Source organism: Mustelus asterias, chromosome 5 (genome assembly GCF_964213995.1).
Source record: "Mustelus asterias chromosome 5, sMusAst1.hap1.1, whole genome shotgun sequence".
Taxonomy (NCBI): domain Eukaryota; kingdom Metazoa; phylum Chordata; class Chondrichthyes; order Carcharhiniformes; family Triakidae; genus Mustelus; species Mustelus asterias.
In genome coordinates, this window is record NC_135805.1 from 88,270,006 (window position 1) to 88,291,842 (window position 21,837).

General features: G+C 42.8%; 1 protein-coding gene across 4 annotated transcripts in view; it reads right to left on the bottom strand.

The window, feature by feature from the left end:
- The window catches only part of gareml (GRB2 associated, regulator of MAPK1-like), a 169,905-nt gene that overhangs the window by 59,367 nt on the left and 88,701 nt on the right, over positions 1 to 21,837 (bottom strand). For all 4 annotated transcript variants that reach the window (XM_078212978.1, XM_078212980.1, XM_078212979.1 and 1 more), the window contains one exon: positions 1,216 to 1,346. In XM_078212978.1, the coding sequence (XP_078069104.1) occupies positions 1,216 to 1,346 (131 nt within the window). The remainder of the gene's footprint in view (positions 1 to 1,215; positions 1,347 to 21,837) is intronic.

Here is a 21,837-nt window from a genome sequence, read left to right on the forward strand (position 1 = left end):
ACCTGCCCTGACTAGTTCCACCACCCGAATACCACCCAACCCCCAACTAACCTCTGACCCTAACTCCCCCTGATTCCCAGTCTCCCCCTAATTTCCCGACTCACTCCCAATCCAACCTGACTAGCCCCCGCCATCTTCCTGGCTCTTAACCACCTGACTACTCACTGTGATCCTCCCTGACACCCCACTGACCCAAGCTGACTAGCCTCAATCACCTGACTCTGTCCAGACGGAACCTGACTAGACCCCACCACTTGACTCCCCACCATCTTGATCCAACTACCTGCCAACCCACCTATCCAGTCACTCACCTGCCATGCCACCCACCTACCACCTCACCATCTGACGAAGGGTCATCTAGGCTCAAAACGTTGGCTCTATCCTCTCCCCACAGATGCTGTTAGACCTACGGAGATTTTCCAGCATTTTCTGTTTTTATTTCATATTCCAGTATCCACAGTATTTTGCTTTTACCACCTCACCTACCTGCTACCCACCAAGTCACCAATCTGCTACCCTACCCACCTCATCCATCCCCCAACCTAGCCACATGCCACCAGACCTCCTTGCACACTATCTTCTTAAAGTAGCTTTTCAAAGAAGCTTTGGGACATTTAAACTCTTAATTTACCAAGATACTGAAGCCAGTGCTGTAAAATGGGACACAGCTTGTTTTGCCTGGTGTGGGCAGCACGGGGACATAGTGGTTAACACTGCTAAATTCTCCCTCAGTTGTACCCGAACAGGCGCCAGAGTGTGGCGACCAGGGGATTTTCACAGTAACTTCATTGCAGTGTTAATGTAAGCCTACTTGTGACTAATAAATAAAGTTGAACTTTATCTTGCGTTTTATACAAGCAGTTCCATTTCAGGTTAGCTCTGCATTTCTGGAGAAGCCAGGATCAGAATCCTGAGCAGAAATGCGGAGCTCCAATGCGGCACAGAAAAGTAGGAGGAGAGTGGCAATCTGATGGTGACTGCCACTCCTCAGGAGATTGGCCCGATGTATTCTTGCATCTTGCAGTCAGGACAGAAGTTTAGGCATGAAGTCGCTGCATTTAATGAAGCTGTTATCATTAGTGAGAGGAAGATGCTTGCCAGTGGAAAGATGTTTCAGTTCCCAGCACTGTTCTCCCATATTCACGAGTTAACAAACACAAACAAAAACAAATAACTCTTTCTGAAAAGAGAAAGCTCATTTTTCACACTACTGACCTTTACGCTGAATGTTATTGCCTCCATAACGAAGACACGATCTGGAAAAACATTGGCCACTTCCTCAACACAGTTAAAATACTGCACAGGCTCCCTGACATCGCGATCCTGATCCAGCAATTTAAACTTTCCTGGGAACAGAACCACAAAGGTTGAGTGAAAATATTAAATTAAAATCACATTGCTGATATCTCTCAGTAATATGTTTCAATACTATAGTGCAGTTTTGGCTGGATATTAGCTGATCCAAAATAAAACAAATTACAAGCAGAACATTATGGAGAGATATAGGCAGCAGGACAAATGGATTTCATAATGTGTCATCCTCTTTGAATTTAAAAAGGATAGAACAGGGTACTTTCCAAATAGCTAGAAACAGTGAAGGGAACCAAGGGTTATGGTGACAAGGTGGGAAAGTGGTTTTGAGGATTATCATAGGCAATCAGTCATAATCTCATTGAATGGCAGAGCAGACTTGATGTGCTGAATCGCCTACCTCTGCCATGTTTTATGGTCTACTTGGGCCAGGACTTATGGCCCCTTTCACCCAAAAGTATATTCCAGTCTTGCCAAACTGAATTGAAGTATATGCGCTGGGGACTGTGGGGGGGGGGGGGGGGGGGTGCGGGGGGGCAGTGGTGGATGCCATAGTAGGGCCATAAAATCCAGGTCTTGGGGTTCCAGGATACATAGTTCATTAATCTGTTATAAACAGGTACAGAAAGTTATCACAATGACTTAATAACTAGAGGACTTGAATACAAGGGAGTAGGAGTCATGCGTCAGCTATGCAAAGCCCTGGTTAGGCCACGCCCAGAGTACCGTGTGCAATTGTGTGCACCACACCTTGTAAAGAGGTCCGAGGAACACTCACATTGAACTCGAAATGTTAACTCTTGTTTCTCTCTCTACACAGATGCTGCCAGACCCGCTGAGTTTATCCAGCACTTGCTGTTTTTATTTCAAATCTCCAGCATCTGCATTTTTTTTGCTTATATCTTATAGAGATAAGTCCCACAGTCCAAAAAACATGCTGGTTAGGTGAATTGGCTATGCTAAATTCTCCCTCAGTGTACCCGAACGAGCGCGGAGTGTGGTGACTAGGGGATTTTCACAGTAACTTCATTGCAGTGTTAATGTAAGCTTGCTTGTCACACTCATAAATAAACTTAAACTTACGATCTGCTCCTGTTCCTATGTTTGTGATCAAGAACCACTCTTCATACATTAATTGTTCAATAGTGAGTTTATATCAACAGTGATATGAAGTAAGCATTTTTGCATCTAAGGAAGAAGCCGCTAAATGGTGTGGACATTATGGGCCCTATTTTACCATTTTGATTCTAAGTGCTGGGCGGACTTGAAACTGAGAGTGTTTCAGATCTGACTTTTAGACCCATTCTCGGGCGCCCCCATACACACTCTGCCTGGAAAAATATCAGCGATTCTGAATCGTGCTGCACAAACCAGCAGCTCCGATCGGCGCCTCCAACTGCACATGCACAGAAAAAAAGAGAGAACGCGGCTCCCCTGCCACATCCCTCCCGGGCCAGATAATGCCTCCCCCTGGCCCTCACAGATATTACCTCACCCCCTCAACATTACTGACCCCCCTTATTCCTGCAACCCCTCGCCATCCAGGCCAATTGCAGGCCCCTTCCCCCTTGCCCCCTCACTGATCTCAGGTAGAGTGGCAGCGGAACCCCCCCTTCCCCCCTCACTGATCTCAGGTAGAATGGCAGTGGACACCCCGGCCCGTCCCATCACCCTCCTCCCCCCTCAAGGAGAGAGGCGTTGGATGCTAGGCACCTACCTCTTCACTAATTGGAGTGCCCGAATCGGACTTTTGTGGAGCATGTCTGTTTCTCGCCAATTCTGGATGGGTGAACACGCTGGTAAAGGGGAAGTGCTGGTAAGGTTAGGCTTGCAGCCCATTAAGTTAATTTAAATGCATGCAAATGCATTTAAATGGCCGTCGCGCCCGTTTCGGGCGCGGTCCCGAGCGCGGCCATTTTTGGGCCTTGGTAAAGGGGGAACCAGCATAGAGGTGGGCGCAAATCCCGCTACTCATCTCACGCCCGACTTTACCAAGTTTTCGCACCTGAAAACGGGTGCAATGCGATGGTAAAATCAGGCCTTATGTCTATCCACCGGGGGAACAAATTCTGTTATAGCCACTAAATCCCATGAGAGGATTTGTGATGGCAGGATCTCAGTTTGAGCTTGGTGCTGGACTTCAGTCTGCTGGAAATCAGTCTCGATTTCACGGAATGGTGGAGCTGACTCGATGGGCCGAATGGCCTACTTCTCCTATGTTCAGCATGTGACCTAGAGGATATCTTGAAATGGATTTTTGTATTTCTGTGGGTCAGCAAAAAAGTGTGTACTCTTCATATTTATTGTATTTAGTTGCAAAAACAAAGATATTTGTGCCTATACCTGCATGACATACTGAAATGCATGCCAGAAGAAACAGATTAATTGAAAGTAATGTACCTTCTTAGCAAGCCAAAAAAATTAACCCTAATCAACAGGCCAAGCTGCCCATTAAACAGAGCTGAACTCAGACATTTTAAAAATAGTGATTATTGCAGTTAAAGACAAATAGCTTCTCTGCCATACATTACCACTGTGTGTGTGTGTGTGTGTGTGTGAGAGAGAGAGTGAGAGAGGTCTATTTAAGGGGTTAAAATTAATCACCAGTTATAAGAACTAACTTTAAATTCTTTACATTACACTTGTTTGTGAAAAGTATTTTGGACTAAAGTTATTTTTTAAAACTAAGATTTCCAACTTCAAGTTTGTAAACACAAAACGGCGGCAAAGACCTGATACGAAGACATTTATGATTAGATAAAAAGGTCGTAACCAGCCTCAAAAACTGAACATTTATACAAATTGTACAATGATGTATGTTGGAAAGCAGAATAAGAAGACAATCTGAAAATCCAATGTTCTATTATCAAGATTAATTACTCACAAAGGCCTAGGCCAATTAAGCTAAATGAAAGAAATATCAGCCAAAGAGAGACAGGACCATGTGGCGAGGAAAGGCTTAAACCTTCCCTCGGAGTTAAAAATCCTACCTCAAGAGACACCTTTAGCTAGCTAGCCTTATTCTGACTGCAGGGTACTTATTCAAAAGAAGGAAGGAGTTGTCACAGAACTGATCAACTCATGGAAAGTTGTGAAGATCTGTTCAATGTGGTGTGTGTTTTTGTTTCTTCCCATTTTTCAAGAGTTTTTGTTAAAAATTCAGTTTAGCGTAGGAAAACAACAATGAATACCCTGTGCATTAAAACTGAGAAGGTTTATTTGTATTGATATATGAGTCTTACACATTGGACTTAACTAATTTTATATTATAACTAATTCCATATTACAACTCTGTACGAATTTATATTGCTCTTTGAATGAAACTTATTAAATTTACTATTGAAGAGTCTTGTCTTTTCTTGTCGGTCTAAATCCCATTTGAAACTTAAAGTTAAAATGTATTACTGGCAAATTGGGTTGATCCCAGTTGGGCGTCCATCCAAATACTCTTTCAGGGAGGATAGAGGATTTTGCAAAGGCTATAACAGGTATTGGGGTTGTAATGGCAGTGCTTCTAGATCTGTTGGACAACAGGCAAATGGAGCAGAAGATTTGGAGAAAGCAAGTTTTGCACAACGCCCTCTGTCAAACTAGAGCCAGCCTCCTCCATGATCTTTGACAGTGACAGGAAGCTGTCTGTCAAGCCAGCCAATGCACCCAGCACCTTAGTTTGCATGTATTCTCCTGAATGTCACCTTGCACTTTAGTTAAGTTAATTAGTTGACTTCAAAACACAATCATTAAAAACAAATTTAACTATTAAATGAAGAAACTCTCTCTTCTCTTCATCTTCCGTTGTCTCCCTCTCTCACCTCCCCTGGTCTCTATATGTTCCCTGTTTGACACACTCAGTCTTTTGGACTTCTGTCAATTTGTCACCCACTCAAATGGAATACACTTTCTAAACTTTGTAGAACACAGAGCACAAGCAACACCAGGGATGTCATCAGAACATTTTCTCTCGCACACAAAGACAAAATCTCCACGCATTGCATTTCCTTGAAAACATTCAATATAAATTCTTCCACCTCAATAAAACTTTTACAATGCGTCCTCTTGTTTACAAAATAATTTGAAGTGTAGCTAATGCTTACAATATGCTGGATTCTAAAGGGAACTGTCCCATTCGCACAGGTGACTGAACAGTACCAACACATCCTGGGAAATTAGCTAAACTGCATTTATTAAAACTGCGGAATAAAATTTAGCTTATTTTGGACAAAAATATTTGATTCAAACCCATTCTTTTAAGATTTTCAATAACTGATTAAAACATTCAAAGATGCAAAAAAACATTCCCATGGATATATTCAACCATGTTATTATGAAATCAATAATTATTTGAATCTTTAACTTTAAGTAATTATTTTAAACAGTAAAAATTTCAGTTACTAGGAAAAAATGACATTGAGAATTAATTCCAGAAAGTATTCTGAGTGATTCAATAGGTAGCTGATATCTGGACTGTGCAAATACACGAGTTTCCAGAGGCAAAACCTTTTTATCAATGTGGACAAACAAACGTGTAAAAAAATTGACACAAAGTAGGACAAAGTCAACAATCAGAAATCAATTTGTGCAAGCAGGAAGTGCGACGATAATATATTTAAGATAGATATAGCAAGTCTTAACAAAAAACACCATGCAATGCAGGAATTTTAATGTTCATGCCACAAGCCATGTAAACTTTGAATCTACTGAGCTGATAATTGCAAAACATTTAAAGCATGGATCCCAGAGCTATCAAACAATTCCAAACTGGAAAAAACAATTGTCTCATTTTTAACTCCTTCATTCCCCATGTTGGGTGGGGAAGGGTTGGGGGACAAAGTGATCAACGTATACATGGGGACCACGTGCACAGGCCCTCAAGTCTATTCTACATTGCTGGATATGGGGTGTTAGATTGAGCCACCTTACAGAAGGAGAATAGCTCATTATCATTGCTACATCAGGCCCCAATAGTACAACGGAAACCCATTTTAAAATTGGCCCTGAGAAATAAATGCAACAACATTCAACTTTAAAGCAGAAGTGTTTTTGGCCATCCTCAGCCATAATCTCTAGTTCCTGACCTCAACCTCCTGATACCAACTATTTTCCTCTTCGTTCATGATCATGGTCTCTCTGCTCCTTCCCCCTTCTTATTGTGTCATCTTTTGACCTCCCTCCCAAAGCTCTCCCCGAGCTGTGCCTTCTTCCGCTGGATTTCCCCACCTCACCCAGCCCCCAGCATGTTGTTCATTTGGTTGGCTTCCAAACACTTAAATTATAACAAAAATAATGTTAATGAAGGCCTGTCATTATGTTTGGCAGAACCCCCATATCCTGGGTTCTTCTGCCCACACCACATCCTCCATGAAAATATCAGGCCCAGTAAGTCCCAGCAACTCCAGGTTCTTAAACTACTGAAGAGCTGCTTTTACAAAATAGTCACTGAGAAACATGTGGCAAAACTCCCGAAACATGTGTCCAACAGGAAAAGTCACCAATCAAGCATCATTTCAGCCAGCTGTAATGAGCCCAATTTTATAATCCAAATGCAATTCTGGCCTCATGGTCAAAATTATTGGAGATAGCTTTGCTGCTCTTCTTTAAAGGAATGCCATGGGATATTTTACATCCACCTGAGAGGGGAGATAGGACTTGGTTTAACACCTCATCTGAAAGGGCAGCACCTGTGCAACATTCCCTCCCTACTTCACTGGAGTGGTAGCCTTCATTTTTGTGCTCAGGAGCTGGAGTGGGACTGGAACCCACAACCTTCTGACTCCGTGTGCTCCCAGCTGAACCATGGCTAACATGAGGAGCAATACTCACTCCCTCCATTTGGAGGAAAGGGAATGGTAGCAGAGTTAAAATCAAAGTGGTTGACTTACACCCCCACATTCACACTCAACTACAATTTTAAATTGGACCTTCTACCAGGCAACCCTGGCAACACCATCAAGATGTGGAGATGCCGGCGTTGGACTGGGGTAAGCACAGAGACCACTCCATCTGACGAAGGAGCATTGCTCCGAAAGCTTATGGTATTTGCTACCAAATAAACCTGTTGGACTTTAACCTGGTGTTGTGAGACTTCTTACAACACCATCAATGCAGGGGTCTCAGTAACCATGGAGATCTGGGGTCTTAATATCGATATACCCCCTATACAAGTTTGAGGACCTATTGAACATTTTCATCATGAGGGACAGGTCTCAAAAATCCAGGATGGGAGGACTGCTGTTCCAGACTTCACAAGATTAATGTGGGCAGCTTTCCCTAGTCTATCCCCGTTATGTTCCCACCCCACCTCCATACCTTCCATGTGTGCCATCCACTTCCCCCCATCTATATGTATTTATTTTCTTGTACGCAGTTGAGCCTCCTGCTGTTGCGCTGGTCTAGAATGGTGAGCAGTAGCTGAATGGCCATTTTGGTACATGTAACTTGAGGGGTCAGAGGTGAGTGTGCTCTCAACTGAACCACAGCTAAGATGAGGAGCAAATTCACTCCCTTCATACGACAAAGTCACATCCTTAAATGGATTGGGTTTCAGGAACAGGTGGCCTGCTTTTGTGTTCTGACCAATTATTCAAATCCCCCAAGGTGTGGTCTGAATTGAACACTATACTGTTTGGTTACAATTTCCTCTAGTTTGGAACCTATTTTGGATTTACAATTTATTATTTTGAAGGCCTTATTGATTGCTGCTGTGCAATGGTTGTACTTACTGACCTGGATTTTCATCTTGGGAGGCCAAGTTTTAGCAAGGCTGAGATTCTGTTAATTTCTGCGCATTCTCTCCAGTGTCAACTCATTTTCTTGGGCTGAGATTCATTCGAGATGCACAGCAGACTCCCGACAGAGACTTTGTCATTAAGACAGCAGCTGCTAATGGGTTGTGCAGCTACCTTAAAAGGGCATCTGAGAGAATTCATTGACGAAAAATCCTCCGCCATGATCTGGCCTAACTTTGACTGGAGCGCGTTGGGGAATGGTGTGTGGATTACAAAAATGAATACTCTTCATAACCGAGCGTCAAGTCTATGAAAAACCCCGAGCCTCTTTTCATTTCATCCTCAGCTATTCCAGCACAAAGCATGAGTGGCACCCATTTTTCACCCAATGTGCTGTACTTTATCCCGTAGAATACCTACAGTGCAGAGGAGGCCATTCAGCCCACTGAGTCTGCACCGACTCTCCAAAAGAGCATCTTACCCAGATATGGAGGTAATCCTTACAATGGTACCCAAGACATTCCATTAAGTACTTTCCTCCATTTCAGCCTAACGCCTCTATAGTTTTCCATCAAATCCTAACCAATTTTTAACCAAATTCTTATCCATAATGTCATGTGAGTGTGCCTTTAAGAACTTTTTTTTTAAATCACGCAGCTTACAGCTTCAGTGATGTCATTGGGGGTGGAGCTAAGCTGTGGCAGTCAGGTGATAGGGTTTTTTTCCTTTGGGCTTTCAGTTTTGTTTTGGGGAGTGTGTTGGAAGCAGTTTAGCAGCAAACTAAGAAGCAGCCTCTCTCTCTGTTCAGTTCAGAAACTATCAGTTAGCTGAAGGAGAGGCTCATTGCCATCCTGCCTTAAAGAAGCTGTGTTTTGTGAAACAGATTTCACTACAACCTCTTCTGAGTTTCTTCACAAGGGATTTTTTCAACATTCAACCCAGGAGATGGGATTCCTGTAACAAGTGGGCATTAACCTTGCTGTATTGTGCTTATTTTGGATATGGTATATTGGATGTTGGCTTTGGTTGGAACACATTAGAGATACTTCCTAAAGAGTTATACATTATTGTGGTTATTGTGTTTCTTGTTTGTAATTGTTAAAAGTTCTTGCTAATTGTCTTACTATACATGTCAACAATATTCCTAATTAAACTTTGTTTTTGATAAAAGCTCCTCGTGGGTCACACCTGAAGTGAAACATCTCATACTCATCCTAGCCAAATTCAACGTAAAATGTTACAGGTCAGGTGAGCTTCATAGAACACCTTGAAGTATCCGACCTGACTTGTAACAATAATCAACACATATCTGGAATCCCTGAGATTTTCAACTTGATGAGTAATACTTCTTGTGAAACTTGTCAAAATTAGAGGGAAACTGCTAGAGACCAGCATAGTCTGAAGTCAAAGAAGATGTAGAATAGTGACGGATGAGTTGAGTAAAACTATTACAGATAACGAGGACATTATATTAGAGCATAGACTCTTCACATCAGTTTTCACAAAGAGGACCTTCTGCTGTAGACTGAATGTAAGAAATGGGACTATCCTTGAACTGACGATCAAACGTAGCATGTCTGCAATGTTTGCACCAGATGTGTCATGTAATTGATGGATAATGGGAAATTTGGAGAAGTATTCTATTACAATCAAGAAAGCATCCCCATGGATGCTGCAGAGATCAGTTGTGAGTCGGGTCCACGGATGCATGGTGTTAGATTTTATCTCATTCGCACTATTATGCAATTAGTAAGGATTAAACAGAAAGAGTACACTCAGCAGGCAGCTATGAAGTGTGTAGTTTCAGCACTTAAGATAGGTTCAGCAGTTAAAGTAGACTGGAAAGTTGTGGGTTGCAGAAGGATCCACTTGAGTCAAAATCTTAAAGCTGCAAAGGAATTGTATATACGTTAGAGTTAAGTTGGCTAAGCTAAAATCGCGAAGGATAACATGAGTCCTGAGTCCAGGTTCACGGAACCAAGAAGAGAAAATCCCACAAGTCCCCAGATCCATGGGAATGACAGACCACCATGAATTTGTGCATTGTGTCATGCCTTAACTAATAAAGTGTTAAGTATCAATCTATATTGTCCGATAAACCTTGTTAGTTGGGATGACAACTTGCTTTCCCTTAAAGATGACTCCTTGAGATATTTCAAGTTCACCTCAATAGGTCCAGAATGGTCTTACAGCTCTGGAACATCTTGGAAAGACTTTGGTCATCTGCTATGTCACTGTGTTCCATAGTTGCTATAGAACAAGTTCATTGGATGTTTCTTCCTGCAATGATTGGCAAAAATGCATAACATGCAGAATATCTTTGATTTTAACATGAACAAGATCTAGCAGTGGTCCTAGGGAGGAATCTGCAGTTTTTGATGGGTTCGGTACGTAGAGTGTTGGATGTGACCATGGAATTACCCAACCTGTGAGCATCACATTCATAGCCTTTTGGTTCAGGAATATTGAGGTCCAGAAAATACAGCTCTAAGTCATGGGCGGCACAGTGCCAGGGACCCAGGTTCAAATCCAACCTCAGGTGATTGTGTGGAGTTTGCATGTTCTCTCTGGGAGGGTTTCCTCCGGGTGCTCCGGTTTCCTCCCACAGTCCAAAGATGAGCAGGTTAGGTTGATTGGCTATGCTAAATTGCCCCTTAGTGTCAGGAGAATTAGCAGGGTAAAAACATGGGATTTTGGGGATAGGACATGGGTGGGATTGCTGACAGTGCATGCTTGATGGGCCAAATGGCCACCTCCTACACTGTAGGGGTTCTATGATTCTAAGTATCGTGGGATAAAGTAAACCACCCCTCCCTCTTCCAATTGAGGGAATATCTTGTGGCTTTTTGCAGGATTATTATTTGATTTTGATTTATTATTTATTATTGTCATATATGAGCATACAGTGAAAAGTATTGTTTCTAGCGTGCTACACAGACAAAGCATTCCATACATAGAGAAGGAAAGGAGAGAGTGCTGAATGTAGTGTTACAGTCATAGCTAGGGTGTAGATAAAGATCAACTTAATAGGAGGTAGGTCCGTTCAAAACTCTGATGGCAGCAGGGAAGAAGCTGTTCTTGAGTTGTTTGATATGTGTCCTCAGACTTTTGTAACTTTCTCCCGATGGGAGGTGGAAGAGAGAATGTCCAGGGTGCGTGGGGTCCTTAGTTATGCTGGCTGCCTTTCCAAGGCAGCAGGAAATGTAGAGTCAATGGATGGGAGGCTGGTTTGCGTGATGAACTGAGCTTCATTACGAACCTTTGTAGTTTTTGTGGTCTAGGGCGGAGCAGAAGCCATACCAAGCTGTGATACAACCAGAAAGAATGCTTTCTATGGTGCATCTGTAAAAGTTGGCGAGAGTCATAGCAGACATGCCAAATTTCCTTAGCCTCCTGAGAAATTAAAGGCATTGGTGAGATTTCTTAACTATAGCATTGGCACGGAGGGGCCAGGACAAGTTGTTGGTGATCTGGACACCTAGAAACTTGAAGCTCTTGACCATTTCCACTTCATCCCCATTGATGTAGACAGGGGCATATCCTCCACTACGCTTCCTGAAGTCGATGACTATCTCCTTCGTTTTGTTGACACTGAGGGAGAAATTATTGTTGTCGCACCAGTTCACCAGATTCTCTGTCTCGTCATTGTTTGAGATCTGGCCCACTATGGTGGTGTCATCAGCAAACTTGAAAATCAAGTTGGACGGGAATTTGGCCACACAAGCATAGGTGTATAAGGAGTATAGTAAGGGGCTGAGGACACAGCCTTGTGGAGCACCGGTGTTGAGGATGATTGTGGAGAGGTGTTGTTACCTATCCTTACTGATTGCGGTCTGTGGGTTAGGAAGGCTAGGATTCATTTGCACAGGGAGGTGCCAAGCACTAGACCACAAAGTTCGGAGATAAGTTTTGTAGGAATAATGGTGTTGAAAACTGAGTTGTAGTCAATAAATAGGAGTCTGACATAGATGTCTTTATTATCCTGGTGTTCCAGGGTTGAGTGTAGGGAAAGGGAGATGGCATCTACTGTGGACCTGTTGCAGCGATAGGCGAACTGCAGTGGGTCCAGGCAATCTGGGAGGCCAGAATTGATTCGTGCCATGACTAACCTTCACAAGCACTTCATAATGATGGATGTCAGAGCCATTGGACGATAGTTATTAAGGCACACTGCCTGGCTTTTCTTTGGTACCGGGAGGATGGTCGTCTTCCTGAAGCAGATAGGGACCTCAGATTGGTGTAAAGAGAAGTTAAAGATGTCTGCAAATACCTCCACCAGCTGGTCTGTGCAGGATCTGAGTGTTCGTCCAAGTACCCCATCCGGGCCAGTCACTTTCTGTGGGTTGACTTTTAAGGCGGCTGCTCTGTCATCTGCGATGGTGACCTCAGATACGGGTTCGGCCAAGGCTTCCGGGATGCAGGGCGTGCTCTCACTGACCTCTTGCTCAAAATGCGTTGAGCTCATCAGGGAGGGATGCGTTGGTGCTGGCGATTTTACATGCCTTCATCTTGTAGCTTGTTATGTCTTGCAGACCTTGCCATAGTCGGTAGGAGTCCGTGTGGCTAGCCTGGGACTCTAGCTTGGTACGGTACCGCCTCTTGGCATCTTTAATGAATCTCTGTAGATCATATCCAGATTTTTTGTATAGGTCAGTGTCGCCTGACTTGAACGCCTCAGACCTGGAGTTTAGCAAACAGTGGATATCCCTGTTCATCCATGGCTTCCGGTTGGGAAACACGCGGATATGCTTCTTTGGCACACAGTCTTCTACACACTTACTAATGAAGTCAGTTACTGTAGTGGCGTACTCGTTCAGGTTGATCACTGAGTTTTTAAATATTGACCAGTCCACTGACTCCAAGCAGTCCCGTGGGAGATCATCCGATTCCTCAGACCAACATTGCACAACTTACTTAGAATTTTATCTGAAACAGGACAGCTAACCAGGTTAAAAGCTAAATACTGTGGATGTTGGAATCTGAAACAAAAACAGAAAATGCTGGAAAATCTCAGCAGGTCTGACAGCACCTGTGGGGAGAGAAGAGAGTGACGTTTTGAGTGTAGATGACCTTTCGTCAGAGTTGAAACGAAGGGTCATCTAGACTCGAAACGCCAGTTAACCAGGTTGTTTGGCTCCAGGAGTTGCAGTATCTTTAGTGACATCTGCCTTCGCTATATGTTACTCCTTAATCGAAAAAGTGGTGCTGTTGAGCTCTTTCTGACCTTCCCTGTGTTAATGCTAAGCTCCTCCCACATAACTGCAATTTAAGCACGAATGGAAACTGCAGTAAGTAAAATTAAACAGTCAAAGTTTTTTTAAATGGGTTTCTTCTGGCTGTTAGGAGCTGTTACTGGATAGATGCTTTTTCCCAGCCCAGTCTGCTGTGTTTTAACTTCAGTAAGATGTCTCACAACACCAGGTTATAGTCCAACAGGTTTATTTGGTAGCACCACAGCTTTCGGAGTCTCGCTCCTTCTTCAGGTATTCTTCACCTGAAGAAGGAGCGAGACTCCGAAAGCTCGTGCTACCAAATAAACCTGTTGGACTTTGACCTGGTGTTGTGAGACTTCTTCCTGTGCTTACCCCAGTCCAATACCGGCAACTCCACATCATGTATTTTAACTTCACCAGACCTCCTGTAGGGGCAGTTCTGCTTATTGTTAGGCTTTCTAGAGTCAGATATTTGACTGTTGGCCAAAGTGAGTTGCAATCCCAGACTGACAGTATGGTAGGATTCACAGAGAGCTTTAGAATCACTTACACATGATGCGGTATTTTAAAATTCATTCTTGGGATGTGGCTCGGCCAACATTTATTGCCCATCCTTAATTGTCCTTGAGAAGGTGGTCTTGACGAGGTGGTTGCATAGGATGTCATTTGAGTCTTTGGTAAGAGCCTATTTAGAACTGCAAAAGGGACTGAAAACTAACTGGGTGGATTCTAACATGGAACTCCAGGGAATGACAGACGTTGATTTGGGAGGTGGCAACATGCTCAAAGACTGTGGCGAGAAAAGGGAGATTGGAGACTGGACAGTGGTTCTCTCAGATGAAGGGTTTAAGGATTGTTTTTTTGATTAGAAGGCTAATGATGGAAGATTTGAAGGACAGGGGGATATCTCTGAGGAACGAGAGAGAACCATTAACAATATCAGTCGACATAGAAACCAAGAAGTGAAGATGGGAAGGGAAGAAACAGTAACCTTATGTGTCACATGAAATGCTTCAACTGGAAACAGGCCAAAAAGAAAAGAAAATGTTTTGATCTGATTATTGATCATATTCTAAATGCATCAGGTCAATGCAAGGTAGTCATCAGTGGGATGTATTTTGAGTTACATTGACTCACAAGCCAGAATATGTTATACTCACATTGTACAGATCAATGCTGAAACCAATCGAGAGCATGACATGCAATTCGGATCACCCTAAGCCTAGCTCAGAAATGATAGAGGGACAATAGGCTATAGATCTTAACCTCAAAGCGAGTTCTTCAGTGGGGGGAGAGGGAGGGTGTTATGAGTTCAGGAAGCCTGGAAGAACAAGTTTTCCAAATGTCCTGCACAACTTAACAGCAAGACATCCTTGAATTTCCTGGGTTATCACTTGCTGGTACATAAACCAGCAAGTGATAGAGGTATTGATAGATATATTCATACCTGTAACAATAGAATCAATTACAATATTTTAAGTGAAATTGGCAAAGGTCAATTTGTCGATGGACTGAAAGCTGTTGCATAGGGCTGCAGTCTACACTAACAAGTTATAGTAGTGGAAGAGTGAGAGAGGTTGTGTGAGTGTGAGGATTGCAAGGGAGGTCCCATGATGGCAGGGGAAGCCCATATTGCAGGGTGAGGTTGCATGGGGATTAAGGTGGGGGGGCGGGGGGGGGCGCAATCATGGATGTGGTTAGAGGGAGTTCAAAGGTCAGGGGATCCTGGAGAGAGGACTGGTTTACTGAGTGGCTTATTAGACATGGTGGCAAAACTTCTATCCCTCCAGGCCCACAAGCAGTGCTGTAAAGACATTTACTCAATAGAATAGGCCTTCTCACCTTTATTTCTGCATAATTTCCTAATGCTTGAGAAACACAGTCACCTGTACTTAAAAATAGAATGACTGTTAAAATGAAGGCAGGCAGACAGTTTCATTATATCATTTGAGTGACCAATATGTTTCTGACAAACAAGTCAGTCACCCATCCCTTGACCCACCCCATTTGGCAGCACGGTGGTTAGCACGGCTGGCTCACAGCACCAGGGACCCGGGTTCGATTCCAGCCTTGGGTGACTGTCGGTGTGGAGTTTGCAATTTCTCCCTATGTCTGCATGTGTTTCCTCCAGTTTCCTCCCATAGTCTAAAGATATGCTGGTTAGGTTGATTGGCCATGCTAAATTGCCCCGATTAGCAGGGTAAATACTTGGGGTTATAAGGATAGGGCCTAGGTGGGATTGTTGCTGGTGCAGGCTTGATGGGCTGAATGGCCTCCTCCTGCACTGTCGGGATTCTGTCATTAAAACAGGAAGTGGGCTACATCAAGGTGGATCCAGTTTCTGTTCCAGTCTTTTTGCATTTTAACCTCTGATACAACCCCAAACCACCTATGTTTGTGAGTTAAGTTTCAGCCCAACAGAAAGAATTCAGAGGAAAGTGACAAGGATCGTGCTAAATGGGACATTTTTCAAACAAATCTAACAACTCAAAACAGCGCAACCATGAGGCGCTGTGGGCTACCAACAGCAGCAGAATTGTACTCAACCACAGTCTAACCACATGGTCCATATTCCCCACTCTGCCATCTACCAAGGGGATCAACCCTGGTTCAAAGAAGAGTGCAGGAGGACATTCAAGCGTTCAGCCTGGTGAAGCTATAACACAGGACTGCCTCCATGCCAAACAGAATAGCAGTAAGTGATGGGCAGAGCTGAGCCATTCCATTACCAACAGGTCAAATGTAAGCTCTGGAGTCCTGCCACATCTAGTCGTGAACGGTGAAAGACAATTAAACAACTCACTGGAGGAGGAGGCTTCACAGATATCCCCATCCTCAATGAAGGGGGAGCCCAGCAAAAGGCAAGGTTGAAGTGTTCACAGCAATCTTCAGCCAGTCAGATGTTACTCTTCAGCTAATTTGATTCACTCCAAGTGATAGCAAGAAACAGTTGAAGGCACTGGATACTGCAAAGGCTACGGGCCCTGACAACATTCCTGTAATAGTACTGAAGACTTGTGCTCCAGAACTTGCCGTGCCCCTAGCCAAGCTCTTCCAGTACAGTTACAACACTGACATTTACCCAACAACCTGGAAAACTGTCCAGGCGTGTCGTTAACACAAATCCAACCCAGCCATTACCAACCCCTTCAGTCTACTCTCAATCATCAAAGTGATGGAAGGGGTCATCAACAGTGCTATCGAGCAACACCTGTTCAGCAATAATCTGCTCAGTGACGCCCAGTTTAGGTTCTGCCAGGGCCATTCAGCTCCAGCCTTAGTTCAAACATGGACAAAAGAACTGAACTCCAGAGGTGAGGTGAGGGTGACAGCCCTTGTCATCAAGGCCACATTTGACCGATTGGGGCATGAAGAAGTCCTAGCAAAGCTGGAGTCAATGGAAATCAGGCCAAAACTCTCCACTTGTTGGATTAATGCCTGGCACAAAAAAAGATGGTTGTGGTTGGTGGAGGTCAAACTTCTCAGTTCCAGCACATCACTGCAGAAGTTCCTCAGGGTAGTGCCTGATGCCCAACCATCTTCAGCTGCTTCATCATAAAGTCAGAAATGGGGATGTTCACTGGTGATTGCACAATGTTCAGCACCATTCATGACTCCTCAGATACTGAAACAGTCCATGTCCAAATGCAACAAAACCTGGACAATGTCAAGACTTGGGCTGACAAGCAGTAAGTAACATTCGCGCCACACAAGTGCCAGGCAATGTCCATTTCCAACAAGAGACGATCCAATCATCACCTCTTGACATTCAATGGCATTACCCTCATTGAATCCTCCACTATCAACATCCTGGGAGTTGCTATTGACCAGAAATTGAACTGGACTAGCCATATAAATACTGTGGCTACCAGAGCAGGAGAAAGAATAGGAATCTTGCGACAAGTAACTCACCTCCTGACTTCCCAATGCCTGTCTATCATCTATAAGGCACAAGTCAGGATTGTATGGAATATGCACCACTTGCCTCAATGAGTGCAGCTCCAACAACACTGAAGAAGCTTGACACCATTCAGGACAAAGCAGCCCACTTGACTAGTCTTTGATGATTCACCTGCTACTCTATAAAGTTCGAGAGAGAAAATGGAGAACTTGAACCGCAATAAACATCCAAGAGAGCTGAGTACAAGGTCAAGGAGATTGGTGAACCCATCACAACAGTTAGCTCTGCAAATCAGAGATGAAGACAGAAACTTTGGGGAAGATGGAGGATAACATAAATAATGTACTTAAGAGCGTCAGAAGCATGGGGGAGAGATTTATATAAAGGTTTCATGGTAAATATGAAGATATATAGTCTACACCATCAGTGACACCAGATCACTGATGATGTAGACTATATATTTTCATATTTAATTCAACACCATTAATATTCCTACAAAACTCATCTCCAAACTCCGTGGCCTGGGCCTCGGGGCCTCCCTCTGCAGCTGGATAGGCAACAACACCTCCTCCACGATCATCCTCAACACCGGTGCCCAACAAGGCTGTGTTCTCAGCCCCCTACTATACTCCTTATACACCGATGACTGTGTGGCCAAATTCCCCTCCAATTCAATTTTCAAGTTTGCTGATGACAGCACCGTAGTGGGACGGATCTCAAACAATGGCGAAACAGAGTACAGGAATGAGATGGAGAATCTGGTGAACTGGTGCGGCAACAATAATCTCTCCCTCAATGTCAACAAAACAAAGGCGATTGTCATCAACTTTAGGAAGCGTAGAGGAGAACATGCCCCTGTCTACTTCAATGGGGATGAAGTAGAAAGGGACAAGAGCTTCAAGGTTTTAGAATCTTTCCTTGTCCCCCCATGTTGACACTATAGTTAAGAAAGCCCACCAACGCCTCTACTTTCTCAGAAGACTAAGGAAATTTGGCATGTCAGCTACGACTCTCACCAACTTTCACAGATGCACCATAGAAAGCATTCTTTCTGGTTGTATCACAGCTTGGTATGGCTCCTACCCTGCCCAAGACCGCAAGAAACTACAAAAGGTTGTGAATGTAGCCCAATCCATCACGCAAACCAGCCTCCCATCCATTGACTGTCTACACTTCCCGCTGCCTCGGCAAAGCAGCCAGCATAATTAAGGATCCCACACACCCCAGACATTCTCACTTCCACCTTCTTCCAGCGGGAAAAAGATACAAAAGTCTGAGGTCACGTACCAACCGACTCAAGAACAGCAGCTTCCCTTCTGCCATCAGACTTTTGAATGGACCTATCTTACACTATGTTGATCTTTCTCTACACCCTAGCTATGACTGTAACACCACATTCTGCACTCTCTCCTTTCCTTCTCTATGAACGGTATGCTTTGTCTGTATAGCGCGCAAGGAACAATACTTTTCACTATGTTAACACATGTGACAATAATAAATCAAATTTTACAAAAATCAAATCAAACAGAGCATGGAGAGAGATGGTTCTACATAAAGCCTTGTGCTGCTTGAAATGGATGTGGTTGATATAATGTTCAATAAAAGGTAGTCTTTACCCCAGCAGTATCTTTAAGTCAAGATCAAGAGCAACTCCATTTGAGACCCACAACGATGATAACAAGAGTCAGCTCATAATTAACATTAAAAACTTGGAGAGTAATATGGTGCTCACCTCATATCTTTTAAAACTTTGTTGAGTTACTTTTCTGAGGTGAGATTTCCACTTGCCGGGAGCACAGATCAGCGAATTGGATGTAGAGATCCATGTGTCCCATTCAGAGCACCCCTGATTTTACAGATGTTCATTTTCATGACCTAAAATCATGAGCACTGTAAATTGGTGATGAGGTTCTGCACCCGAGCTTCATAAGAAATACTCTGATTTAAGCTTTGGCAAGACAGTCTCACCCCAAGTTAGAGCAACACTGCAGTCAACATGAAACTTGAGCTTTGCAGAACTATTGATGCAACACTTTGCCACAATTTGGGATGCAGTCACATTGACTATTAAACATTCAAGTACACTACATTTTTTGACCAGGAGCTCAACATGAAAATGATGCAACTTCAGTATAGCAAATTGCAGGAACTCCAAAAATATAATAAGCCTTGGAAATTCTCTAAATTTTCACAATTAAATTAATCTAATTTGAATTGGAATCATCAGACTTAGTGATGTGCTGCTACATCTATCATTGGCATGTTGTAATACCATTTTTGTAATTGCTAATACTTTAATTCCTTAATTCAAATTTATGGTTACTTCAAACCTCTGCCAATCATCCTTCGCCAGGAGATTGGTGAAATGGCTCCAAATCATTCAAATAATCATAAGGTGCGCTTGCTGGTAGAAAAAAATATTTCCTCTTGATATCAACGACACAAGAAAGTGTTTATGCAATAAATTTGTGGATCAAGTAACAGAAGGCTCAAGACCGTGGGTACAGCATTGCGAAATGGCCATGTAATGAACACACAATGACATATATTTTTTATCTTCTTGGATCATTGTTTTCCCTCTGAAATAATGATTTTACATTCATCTTAGTCTTCTGTGAATGCCACTGAACTTTTGCAGTCAATAAGTTTTTTGTCAATGCAGTCAGCCACACAATGTACATTTCTGTTTGCGCAATCTTTGACTCCTTTTTTCATTAAGGCTGAAAAATTGAATTTGCTGTTATCTCATCATCTCATGGTCCCCTTCCCCTCCCTCCCCGTGCAGTCCCTGGGTATTGTGTTGCCATGGAAACCAGAAGCTCGGAAAGAGAGATTAGAACCATTCAATAGTTTTGTCATTCTCACACATTCCCTCTGTCCACAGGGAGACCAACCAGAATGCAGAGTCAGACTCCAGGCTCATTACTGTGCAAAGCTGCCTGAAACTTCAGGCAGAAAAGGATTTAATCACAGCCGTGAGACTACTCACTGCGCAGTTATTGTTCCCAGCTTCCATTCACTCTGCTGCCGTTCCAATTGTTTTTATGTTAATATGTTAATTCACAGTGGTTTCCCTCTATACTAATTCTTGGTTCACAAAGGTCTCTGGTGTAATAGGCTATTTAATCCAAGCCCAGGTTGCATTTTGTTTTGTTGGCTGTTCAGCAGCAACAAATTGGAAAACATTTAGCAACCAGTGCCGTTTGTAACATTTCCACCATGTCTCTTCTGATTTATTATTGGGAAATTGTAGCTTTCCCAGGTTCTGCCCACTCTGCTGTGGGTTGATGTTGGCATATTGCAACTTCACAGAAAGTAGCAGCTGAATGCTGGAATTTGTATTGGCTATCACAGAATTTGTAACATGGCACAAAGAACATTTTATTTCGCAAAGTGATCACAACACTTCTCAAATTTTGCTAAATTGCATTTGTTGTGGTCAAGTCTGAGCAGCCAATCTTGCTAAAAAAAAATTCCCAAATAAACTTTAAAATCTGATATTAAAGAATCCCAAAGTCTATTTGCATCTCTGTTCCCTTAAGTTCCAGGAATGAACAACAAGTTCAGCTACCAAAGTAATGATCCCACTGCTTTTTAAGAGACACTCATTTTTTTTCCAGGTTCCCATGGCAACTTGTTGTCACGCTGAACAAGCTACAACTCATTTAAAATCAATTTTTAAATCCAATACCAATGTCAGTAGCCTAGAAAATAAATTAAAAGTCGAAGAGTAAATATGCGTTGACTTATTGAAATTACAACAGCAATTATCTGCTGAACAGGATCTTAATAATTGTTACCATGAGTCCAGTTCTGTATCCTCTGTAAGCACTGACATTTAGGCCTACTATTTTATTACATTTTAGGGACATTTTCATTTTTTTTAACCCATCATTATATCCACTTTTGAATCCTAAATAACTCTCATGGGTGAGCTCCAACTCAACCATATCTTTGGGAAAGACTGTCTTTCCTTCAGATCTGGGCCAGGCTCCCAAAGCCAGGCCAGGAAACAGATATTGGTAAGAGCCTTTACTTACTGAACTGATGTGATGCATTCACAAAAACTCCTTCCTCAAAAGCAGCGCAGCAGATTTTACATAATGTTTAAAACATATAGAGCATTCATTTTAGTGCAAAAGGACAGGTAAAGTCATGCAATATAATTTTAAATCTAGTTAACTTCCTGTATGGTTGCCAAAGTAATTGTGAATTCACTGCAGCAAACAGAGGGTTGATTATGAAACTCAAAACAAGCAGGCTCGATTTCTAAGAATTTACTTAACTTACTTTGCAGGTTTTGATGCAATTAAGTGGGAGGTATTATGTATGAAAAGATTCAAAAGACAATATTGAAGATAAAGGAATAAACACTAGGCAATAAAGGAAAATTTAATTGGCATTTGCTTGTTATCATGTGCAACTGTAATGTATGTCCTTCTGGCTGTAAGTTGGCAGCACTAAAACATAGCAATGAAAATGCAATGATTTCACCAATGCAGCATCATTTAAACAAATAAACTGAAAATGATGAGGTCAGTGAGTTAAAGTTTAACCTCCCACTGATATGAGGATAGCCATGGTATTTATTTTGTTCAGATACAGCTGGCTAATCAGAGATGCTCAGTGGATACAAATTCTCAAACCAGTCGCACACCATTTGGCTATTTCCTACTCCACGTTCTCA